The 11,014-nt window shown below is 32.8% G+C and overlaps 1 protein-coding gene across 5 annotated transcripts; it reads right to left on the bottom strand.

Moving 5' to 3' along the window:
* Positions 1–2,008: 2,008 nt before the first annotated feature.
* On the bottom strand, positions 2,009–7,087 carry LOC136202018 (uncharacterized). 5 transcript variants are annotated; one of them, XR_010674253.1, is made up of 5 exons: positions 6,800–7,087; positions 5,583–5,727; positions 5,379–5,471; positions 4,181–4,616; positions 2,009–3,744 (listed from the first exon to the last, which is right to left on the bottom strand). XR_010674253.1 is itself a non-coding variant. In XM_065992461.1 (5 exons), the coding sequence occupies exons 3-5, from the start codon at positions 5,645–5,647 to the stop codon at positions 4,448–4,450; spliced, it is 327 nt and encodes a 108-aa protein (XP_065848533.1). In that variant the 5' UTR covers positions 5,648–5,727; positions 6,495–6,579; positions 6,800–7,087; the 3' UTR covers positions 4,029–4,447. The 5 variants fall into 5 exon arrangements, 2 of the variants coding, with proteins under 2 accessions (XP_065848533.1, XP_065848532.1); XR_010674255.1 differs by lacking the exon at positions 2,009–3,744 and adding an exon at positions 4,841–4,925 and having other exon boundaries at positions 4,029–4,616; XR_010674254.1 differs by lacking the exon at positions 2,009–3,744 and adding an exon at positions 4,874–4,925 and having other exon boundaries at positions 4,029–4,616.
* Between the last annotated feature and the right edge of the window lie 3,927 nt (positions 7,088–11,014).

Raw genomic sequence — 11,014 nt, 5'->3', positions numbered from 1 at the left:
CTCCTTCATTGTCATCTCTTTCCCTTATCTTCTTCAAAAACCCCAGAATTACTTGCTTGTAATGTTTGTCTATATGAGGATCAAACCATACGAAGAATCCACAGCTTCGTTCATTCCTTTTTACAGATCGAATACCACAAAAAAAAATTCTCAGAAATCTCTTATACAAGAACCACCCAAGATAAATGGAGAATACGTACCCCATACTTCCTGCAACCAAAAAAATGTCTCCCTAAGTTTGAATCACGCCATGAAGCTTTCAATACTGCTCTTTCCCCACATAAGCACCTCCTCAATTCAGTACCAAACATCTCCATTCGTATGGTAGTCATATAGGTCACCGTGAACGCATTTTGGATTGCGAAAATGGATTTGCGTAGATGGATGAAACGAAATTTGGGAAGAATGAATCGAAAAAGGATTTAATCCTACTCTGTTATCTGGTTGCTCTTATAGATCGATGGGGATGGAAGAAGAGAGGTGGAAGCATTTGCAATAAGTGAAGTTACCGTTGGATTTTAGGGATTTGAAGTGAATAATCACAATTTATTGGTTTATTAATGTATCTAAGAGCTTTCACGCGCGCAAGGGGCATTGACGTTCACGCATTCCACCTGCCATGCTCCACGTCAGACTGGACGGGTAAGTAATGTTGAATAACCATGTTGGGGTGTTACTTGTTAAAAGTGAAAGTATGGGGGTCAGTTGCAGTATTTGGCCAATTTGGGGGGCTGGGAGGGTATTAAGTCTTAAATATATAATAAATCATCCAACCCATAATAACCCAATCCATCATAATCCAACCCATCTATAAAAAAAAAAAAAAATCCTTAAATGGGCTGGGTTAAAAATATACTATAACTCATCCAACCCAAATTTGACACCCCATTGACATATATACAACAACAACAAAGCCTTAGTCCCGAAATGATTCGGCGTCGGCTAACATGAACCATCATATGAAACCGTGCAATCAAGTCGTGTCAGTAAGAATTTTGATAGAGGGTTATTTTAGTATATTATGAAAGAGTTCAAATAATATTTGCATATTATGATTTGAATTAATTAAGTTAAATCTGAGATAACATCTCAAATTAGTTTGATTTTAATTTAGAATCGCAATATATAATATACTTATAATATTATCTAATTTACTAAAATTTATTTTTTATTCATATATATCACATATATGAAAAATAGAAATAATTTTAATAAGGAAGATTATTTATACGAAATATGAGAAAGAAATTTAAATAATATTTACATATTGATTTGAATTAATTAATTTCGGGATAATATATCGGATTAATAGAGTTTTTTTTAAAGGTATTTTAAGGACCCTAAGGCAGCATCTTAGGTCAATTTATTTTAAATTTGGATTATAAAAGAGTAAAAATAACATTTTAAACCGATTTAGTTTATTTCAGATTTTAGGAGCGATCCAAAATATTTTAAATCAAAATGATTTAATGTAGATTTAAATAAATTGAGTGTGTGTTTATGAAATTGTTCAATTCAACATACATATAACAAACATGTAAATGTAAAAGCACAAGTAATAAATTCAATTTGGTATATATGCAAGGTAAAATAAATTACAAATATTATTAACATATATAGAAAATATTGCCCTAAAAAATCAAAACTAAATTAAATGGAAATAAGAATTAATCATGTTTACCTACTAATATGGATATTTGATCTATTTTAAAGTGAGAAATTAATAAATATTACCTTAAAAATTAAACATAAATTATATGGAAATAAAAATTAATCATATATTTAATTTGACCAATTAATATCAAATTTAAACTAATTGATTTACAATATTACAAATTAAATTGGTTAAACTAAACAAATTCACTAATAAAAAATTATACCAAAGAAAATAAACTAACATAAACTAAAACATCCTAATTAACCTAATTATTATTATTTTGAAAACAAAGTCTCATTTCATTAAACCAAATCATAATCTAATACATCGATGATAATTACGGAGGTGGAAAGATCCACTCTCATCGTACAGACATAGACCTACCAGCTATCCTCGCCCAGTTGGGCATACTAGAGTTTATAAAGTCAAATTTAAACCGTTAGTCAAATTTTATAAAATCTCAAATTTGAGTTAAGTAAGATTTTTATAAATTTACAATATAGTAATAATCTTATTAATTTAGAATTAAAAAAAAAAAAGGAAGTTCAAAATTACCTAAAATTATCGCATGATTCATGGCAATCAACCATTATTATAATTGATATTCCTTTTTTCATCTCCTCCCCTCCCCTCCTATCCTCTATCTATAAATATAAATAAAGAATGATTTGTTCCATTGTAATACATAAGAAAACCATATATTTTTACTCTTAGAATTGAAAATGGATAGGTATGGAATCCACAAGCGGAAGCATGGTGATAGTGGACTCAAGAGTGTGAATGAGATAAACATGGACACTAAGAACCCGAGAATCATTTCGTTTGTACCCAAACCCGTGCAGGACAGAGGCGCCTCGCCTGCTCCTCCCTCACAGACCCAAGCACACGGTGGTGGTCTGCTCTCAAAGTTTTTCGGTAGAGCCAACATGTTATTGGCTTCTTTCTTCTCCAAATCTCAATATGAGAATGTAAGCACTCTTATTTTGTGTGAAATAGAAAACAAAAAGAATAGAATATTGTTTGATATATAAAATAGAAGATTGATGATAAATCTTTACATGTAAAGCGTAAAAAAGGATAAGGGGCAAAATAAAATATTAATTAGCTATAAAAATTAATATTTGTGTAATATCTGACTCACCCTTGATAGAAGAATTGAGTCTTGTTTGTAAATCTGATGATTTTGACGAAAAATAAAATACATGAGCTAAATGTGCCAAAATAGAAGTATATAATTTTATCTTTTTCCAAGTGTTTAATAGTATGAGTTATCTATGTAATAATTCTGAAGGTCAAGTACTCATTTGTTTCCTTGCCCATGTTTAAGCCTCAAAATCTAAGGGTTATTTATAAGTACTAGACCTACAGTATAAACACCTTGACATTAAAATGGTTGTCTTATTATGCTGTTTCTCCTTTGTTTGTTTGTTGGAGGGCTTCTAATATATAGGGTTTCTAATCTAAGGGCTTCTAATAAATTGAGTTATTTATGGTTACAATCATGACAACACAATTTTACAAGTGTTCTGTAACCGACTCTTGGCTGCAAATGGAATTGTTTGTCAAGGGATGAATTAAAATACATGAGCCAAAATTGAATTGAATTGAAATGAAATGGTTGTTTCTCCTTTATTTTTATTTTATGTATTATATGGATGATTAAGGCATTCAATTTTCATGCTGTTTCAACAGCCAGCCCCTACTTGTCCTGGTGCCTTAGTGCAGGATCAGAGAACAAACAGATTTGTGCTTCATACTTTTCCCCGAACCCCATATTCTAGAACCATCACAAATTCATTTCAAGAGACTTTAAAACAGGTAATTTTTGTTATTTTGTTGATTAAGTTTCTGGGTTTATTATTCTTATTGTCTGACTGACTCTTTGTTGGACTGCATATATTATATAGGTACATTCAAAGAAGACCAAAGCATTAAATGGTAACCACGGATCTGTGGGACCCATTCGTAGGCTGCGGTATAAGTTTCATATTGAAACTCTCTCTAGAGGAACAGTGAATTTAAACTGTCCTAAAAAGGACTACTGGAGTAGTAATTCAGAGGCCTTATTTTCTGCTCCAAAGCAAAATCTGGAAAATGGACCGATAGATAGTCAGTGTACTAAGCCACAACACACTGAACTCTTTACTCCAGGAGTCCCTGCCCAATCTACCCTTGTGGCTCGAAAAATATTAAAGCACATTGATACTCTTATAGATAAGCCTGCTGAGTTGCGGCCATGGAAGAAACAGAAGCAGCAGGAGTCTGGTAATAAGGTGAATGCAGTGGCAACAGCTTCAGATATAAAAGTTGCCACTGCATTAACACATGGCCATTATGCACAAAATTTGAATGCTCAACACAAGGGTGCCAATGAGGTCTGTATTTCCTGTTTTATTATTTATGCATAGCATTTTTAGGATTTGTTTCTACTCAAGGTTTGATCCTCACTAATTATCCTACAGGATTCTGCTTCGGAACAGAAAATTCCTCCGCCTACAACTTCCACTGCAAAACCAGTGTTACCTGATAATAGCTTGGTTTCTGCAGCTTCTTCTCAGCCACCCACAGAATCTTTCTCACTCACAGTCCCATCTTTCTCTTTCTCTTCAACGAGTAGTGAGGAAGAAGATGATGCATCAGGCATTGATATTGCCAGTTTCCCAGTTTCTGCAGCTTCTTCTGAGCCTGAGCCAGTGACAGTGACACCGACTTTCTCACTCACAGTCCCGTCTTTCTCTTTCTCTTCGACGAGCAGTGAAGACGAAGAAGATGATGCATCATCCTTGGGATTTACTTTCCCCGTTTTTGTAGCTTCATCCGACTCTGAGCCACCGACACCAAAATTCTATGTGTATGGAGAGAGAGAGGGATCATCAGTCCGGTCTGACAGTGAAGAAGATGATGCATCTTCCTCTTCGACGAGCAGTGAAGAACATGACCGTCGCAATGTTCATGCTCCCTGTAAAAAGAGAAGATTCAATTAGTTAGAGAAATTTAAACTTGTAAATATGTATAATTAATATATATATTTTCTTATGCAACAAACAACAAAAGACTTGTGAGAAAAAAGATCACATTTACATTTTGGTAAGCCAAGCAAAGAGAGACAAAACAATCTAAAAAGCATAAGTCTTATAATCTAAAGAATATCCATTTTGACTTAAACAAACAGTAGTACATAACTGATAGATAAGCATAGGTTTAGTTGTCTCTTACAAGTCTGCTATCAATTGTCATGATAGTTCGAAAATAGCAACCAGACTCATCCCTGCAAGTTAAAGTTTGGTCGAAGAAATCAACATAACAATTGAAAATTGAAGGAGAATTACAAAATAAAGCAAAACTCATATCTGATCTATAATTTATTCAAAGTGAACATAAAACCCCAAACCAGCCAAACATTGGGGTGAAACGATGTTATTATGCAAAGCAAACTGAAGCATAATTAATGGTTAAAAATTAATAGCTGCATAGATAAGGGAAAATTAATTGTTACGGCATAATTGCTCGAATAAGAATCTAGCAAAAGCCACATCATCAAAAACGAACAAAGTTAAGGACTATCTCCAATATTTCCCGACCTAATATCCTACTTCAATGAATCTATAACAAGATGGTGGCCTTTTACTTACACATTCAGAACAACTCCATAATGCAATTTTAACTTGTGAAAAATGAAGAATTTACTCTGAAAATATTAAAGTTTGATGTAAAACCTAACCTGTGAACAAGCTTCTTGATACCTTCCGACAGCGCAAAGAAGATGTGTACCAGACAATGATCTATCAGTCCTGACCATGTTAGCTGCAACAACCTTGAACACCAGGACAATCAAAAATCAGAAGAATTAAAACAAAGAAAATGATTTTGTTCTAATCACGACTCCTTTGACGTTGAAAATAAAAAGTTCCAAAGTAATCTTCACCTTAACTGCAAGCTCATGGAGAGATCTTGACACAGCAGAAGAAAGAGCAACTGCACGGAGAGCATTCGAATAGAAATAAGAGCTATCTGGAGAGATGGAAAGCAACAAACTAACAGCAGCTTCCAGATTCCCAACTGTCACAAGCCTGTTTATCAAGAAATTGTGATGTGAGGATCCAAGTGAATCTGGAACTTCGAAACAGAAGTTTGTGTGCACAGGGTATAGTTATATACTTGTATAAGTAGAGAAATAAAGTATGCAATGAAGGAATAATAATGCTGGTGAATAACAGAACTAGAACTCTGTGGCTGCACTGCAAAAACTTCATTCACTCCTAGTCTTCAGCAAATAACTAAAGTTTGAACTGTTTTTTTTCTTTCAATAAATTAGCATAGCAGCATTGTGCATTTTTCTTAAAAAAAAAAAAATACTGACTGCAGCTGCTGCACTATATGTGAAAATAAATAGAATTGTTTTACAAAAAAATTCATGACACATCCCTAATTACAATCAATAAATAAACAATGAACTAAATATTGAAGGCTACAGAAAATAGCCCAATGAAAGTGGATCCTACTTGTTTTACGAACATTTTATGAGAAAGGGACTCTTTATATTCATATTAGAGTATATATACATATATATACACAAAAAGAGCATACTTTCTTCAGCACAATTATCTAAATGTTAAGTTCAAAGCAAGTAATCAATAAAAAGCAATGGGAAAATAATACAACTTTCTAACAATTCTGAAACAGTCTACAAGCATTGACACTAGCAAACTCCATTGAAAGCAAGAGAATGGATCCTTATTATTTCATCGACTAAAGTAACAGAACCATCTGCACAAAAACAATTTGCATCCTGATGCTGAGTTCAAAATATACTTGATAATGACTCGATGAGTCTTACCTTGACCCGTTTGAGTAGGAATTCAATCTCCATGGTTCTAATTTCCCAGAAGCATTTGAAACAAATTATTGACTGTTGAGAATTACTACAGAAAAAAAGTGAAGACACTAAGTTCGTTCCTAATTGGTTTCTACCTCTACCCCAAAAAGAAGACCAACGGTAGAAAGGATGGAGTGTCTAAAACCATTATACAAAGAGTCGAAGAAGGAGAAAACCCTTGGCAACATCAACTTCACTGAAAATGCGAAAGAAAGAATCATATGTGTCTCAACTCAACAAACAGCCAAGGAAAGCGAAGTAAATACCTGAAATTGAATGAGCAGATGAAGCTTCTACTGTTAGAAGTCGATTGCGTTGGCTTAGGGATTTTCGATTTCGAGCTACACGCAGCTCCATTTGGATTCGAAGCTGAAGCTGAAACTGAGAGGAAATGAGAAAAAGAGAAGAGAAAGCAAATTGGAGAGACTGAGCTGAGGATAGAATCGCAGGAGAAAACAAACAAAAAGGATTGAAGAGAACGTCTTTGGTGCTGATATTTTTGTGTTCATTTGCTTAAAATGTTTAGATTCACTCTAAGAAACCTGTTGCTTAAATCTCTTAATTAGATTCATAACAATGGTCTGTTCGTTGCTGAATTTTTGTTATAAAGTAAAACCTCCCTATACGAATACACTTGTATTTGTATAACAATTGACAGGTAATTACTAAATAGAGTTTGGTATAATAAAATTTTTCTAACACATAAAATTTTAAATTTTTATCATAGACATGCATGGTTTATATATAATATATAGCAATAGACATTAATGAAACAAATTAAATATTTAGAATTTCAAATTTAGAGTTTAGGTTTTCAACAGTGTTTTGAAAACCGGACGGACCGGCTGGTCGAATCGGTCGAACCGCGAACCAGTCAAGTATTCGGTTCGGTTTTAACTATACAGGTTCAACTATATTAAACCGCATCAAACCGGGATTGAACCGCGAACCGGTGTTGAACCAGTGAACCGGATTGACCCTGGTTTTGAATTAAGGAAAAAATTTAAAAATTAGGTAGAAAACAACCTCTTTAATAATTGGTGTTGATTAATTTAATTTTAATCTTAATATTGTGTTAAACTATGGGTTTGATTTTAGATGTGTGAATTTTTAATTAATGTGTTAAATTAAGGATTGGTTACCGATGTGTGAATTTTTATATTATCTGTATGAATTTTTAATTTTTAATTAATATGTTAACTTAAGAATTGTTTATTATATGTATGAAATTTTTAATTTTATATTCAATGAAACATCATTTTATTTTATATATATATTTTTTTTTATTTTTTTATCCGGTTGAACCATTCCGGTTGAACCGGTTGAACCTATTGAACCTTGAACCAGTTGTCTCACCGGTTCAACGTCCGGTCCGGTTTTCAAAACATTGGTTTTCAATATATAGGTAATTGGTAGGGATGGCAACAGGTAGGGTACCCGCGGGTAGTGTCAATCCCAAACCCTTACCCGTTTATTTTTTAATTACCTGTACCCTTCCCATTACCCTAACGGGTATAGGTTTTGCATCCCATACCCGTCCCATTTAATTCACGGGTACCCGCGGGTACCCTTATCCGTTAAGAATCAATAATAAAACAAAAAAAAATTATAAATTTAACAAAGTATAAATTTAATAAATCAACCATCTAAAAATTAACAAATTGAACCTTAATCCACAAAAATAAAGTAGTTTAGTGGTACCACTTAATGGTCGAAAAACAAAAAGTTAGTGTTCAAATCTCACATTTTACATTTAAAATACAATAATATTTTTTAATATATACAAAAGTTATGACGGGTAACGGGTACCGGGTACCCTAGGGGGTCTTCCCATACCCGTCTCATTACCCTAACGGGTAATGATTTTGATCTCATACCCATCCCATACCCTTTTATACAGGGTACGGGTAGTTTCATTAGGGTCGGGTAGTGCTGGGTACCCGCGGGTAGAGTACCCGTTGCCATCCCTAGTAATTGGAAGAGTTTTATGAGAAAAATGTAAATATCAATCATAATACTAAATATTTATAATTTCAAGTTGTAGTTTAGTTTGTGTTTCCAACTCATAGATAATTTCAATATTTTTTTTAATATTTTATAATTTAGTTTGAATTCTTAATATATATATATATATATATATATATATATATATATATATATATAATTATTACTATATAGAGGCATAGTTTCTAAAGGTGTGACTTTAAAAGTGTATAACAAATAACGTTTGGGAGGTTATTCCTATTTATAATAGACCCAAATTGGGACCGAGTTTTTTTATAACAAAATAGAGGTTATTCCTATATAGAGTATTCCTATATAGAGGTTTTACTGTAGTTCATAAATTCCATTTTTTTTCATTTATGATTTTGTTATCGTTAATTTGTGTTTTGTTTGTTTTCAAAATTACAGCATCAATTATATTGACAACCTTATAACTCGTTGAGTTATGTTTGCCTCTAGGTATATATCTGATTTTCTAGATTTTATACTGAGCTACTTTCATGTCTAATGAATTGCATATTCATAGAAACATGTTTATTTTTAAATTAAGGGTTTGAAACTCGGTTTCTTTGACATGCTACATTGTAGCTTATATAGTTTTATTGTCATGGGCAGGGGAGGAGCCATGGGGTAGGGGAGGTCTCCCAACCCTCCAGCCTGCCGGAAACCACCACCATGGATGATTAATATTGAGTATAACTTTTTATTAATTTGATAATTAAATGGTTGTAAATTTATTTACTGAGTTACAGTCTTTTCCATTTGTATTTTATTTGTGCAATAGAATGTTAGGCTAAGTATTATATATTCATTTGGTTTATAAAAAAAGACCATTTATTTCTCTCATATATTTAACCAGGGGTGGAGTTAGAGGGATCGCGGACTCCGACCTATCAAAACACCTCTAAAAGGGATGGATCCAGTAGCTCCGTCCCAAAGTTGTCATGGTTTGGAATCCCTTCAACCATGGCAGCTCTTTAGAGAAGAAAGAAGATGGGGGCGGCTGAGCCCATCTTTGTTTTTTTTTTTCTGAATGTCCTAAATTAAAACTATGTAGTTTTATTCCAAGAATGTAAAACAATAAAGACAAATTGTTTCCTCAACTGTACACAAATTTTAGTGGATTGCTATTTACCACCCCCAAATTACTTATCACCGTCTCCTCTTAGACATTTTTGCCATTTTCATTTTTTTAAACTCAAAAACTGAAACTCTCAAATTTCTTCGAAATTCAAAAACCCGAACAACATTCATGGAACTTAGACACGGTAAAGGAAAAAGACTAATGATTCCCCGGATAAGTATTTTTATTTGAAAATTGAATCGAAAACACAAGTTTCATCTCCGGATTCGGAAAAAAATTCATCGAAAATGTACTAAACGGGTGATTCACACCATTCCGCCTAGGTAGAAATGGATGAACTATCTGTTTCTGCCTAGGCGGAAACGGGTGGATCACTCGTTTTTTCCTAGGCAAAACGGGTGGATCACCCGTTTCTACCTAGGCAAAACGGATCCACCTGTTTCGCCTAGGCAGAAACAGGTGATCCACCCGTTTTCGTCTAGGCAGAAACGGATAGTTCATCCGTTTCTACCTAGGCGGAATGGTGTGAATCACCCGTTTAGTATTTTCGATGAATTTTTTTATATATTAATTAATTCAGTTAGTTTTTGGAGACGAATTTCAATTAGTGTAAATAGGAACTGTAGTTATTCGATTTCCTCGACGTTTTCGGGTCCATTTTTCATAAATCCAATTTTTGGCTCAGGAGAGAGCGAATATTAAGTTTTTGAATGGAAAACTGAAAAGGGCGAAAATGTCCCAAAAAAGGCGGTGATAAGTAATTTGGAGGCGGTGAATAGTAAAACTCAAATTTTATTATTATCTATACTATATATAATTACGGAAGCAGAGAGAAATGAGAAGAAGTGTTTTAGAGGTCTTTTTGATGAGTTGTCAACATAGTAAAAAATCAGATTAAAAATATTTAATTAATTAAAAATAACAAATTTATATTTATAATATATTAAATAATTACTAGCCTATTAATTAAAATAATAAAAGAAAGCAAGAGTTACGGGAAGATGAAAAAACACAAAGCAAATTAAATCCAAAAGTCACAAATAAACTTCTATATAAAGCATGATAGATAGTATTCAACTATTATATTCATTGGTCACGATAGATAGTATTATATTTCTGAAGGTAAATATTCGATTTTTTTTCATATGTTGTAGTTATTTTGTTCTCAATTATGTTGTTGTTTTATTTTTATTAAACAATAGTTGTTATAGTTTCATCTTTCAGATTCATTTCTGTTGTTACCCAGGTTTTATACCTCTCGCTATCTTATCCATGTTTTCTTTTTTATTTGTCTTTTTTTTTTCAAACTGATAGCTTCAATTGAAGAAATCCGACAGAAATAGAAGATGCATGAACAACTAAAACCGGAAAACACAAAAGTGTCAAAAATTAC

This window comes from Euphorbia lathyris, chromosome 8 (assembly GCF_963576675.1).
Source record: "Euphorbia lathyris chromosome 8, ddEupLath1.1, whole genome shotgun sequence".
In the NCBI taxonomy this organism is placed as follows: domain Eukaryota; kingdom Viridiplantae; phylum Streptophyta; class Magnoliopsida; order Malpighiales; family Euphorbiaceae; genus Euphorbia; species Euphorbia lathyris.
The sequence above is the reverse complement of the archived record's forward strand: the minus strand, read 5'-3'. Positions and strand labels throughout refer to the sequence as shown.

Coding starts and splice junctions, on each gene's coding strand:
- LOC136202018 (XM_065992461.1), bottom strand. CDS start 5,647: ATGCTCTCCGTGCAGTTGCTCTTTCTTCTGCTGTGTCAAGATCTCTCC. Junction 5,472..5,582: donor TCCATGAGCTTGCAGTTAAG/GTGAAGATTACT, acceptor CTGGTGTTCAAG/GTTGTTGCAGCTAACATGGT. Junction 4,617..5,378: donor ATCAAGAAGCTTGTTCACAG/GTTAGGTTTTAC, acceptor CTCTTTTTACAG/GGAGCATGAACATTGCGACG.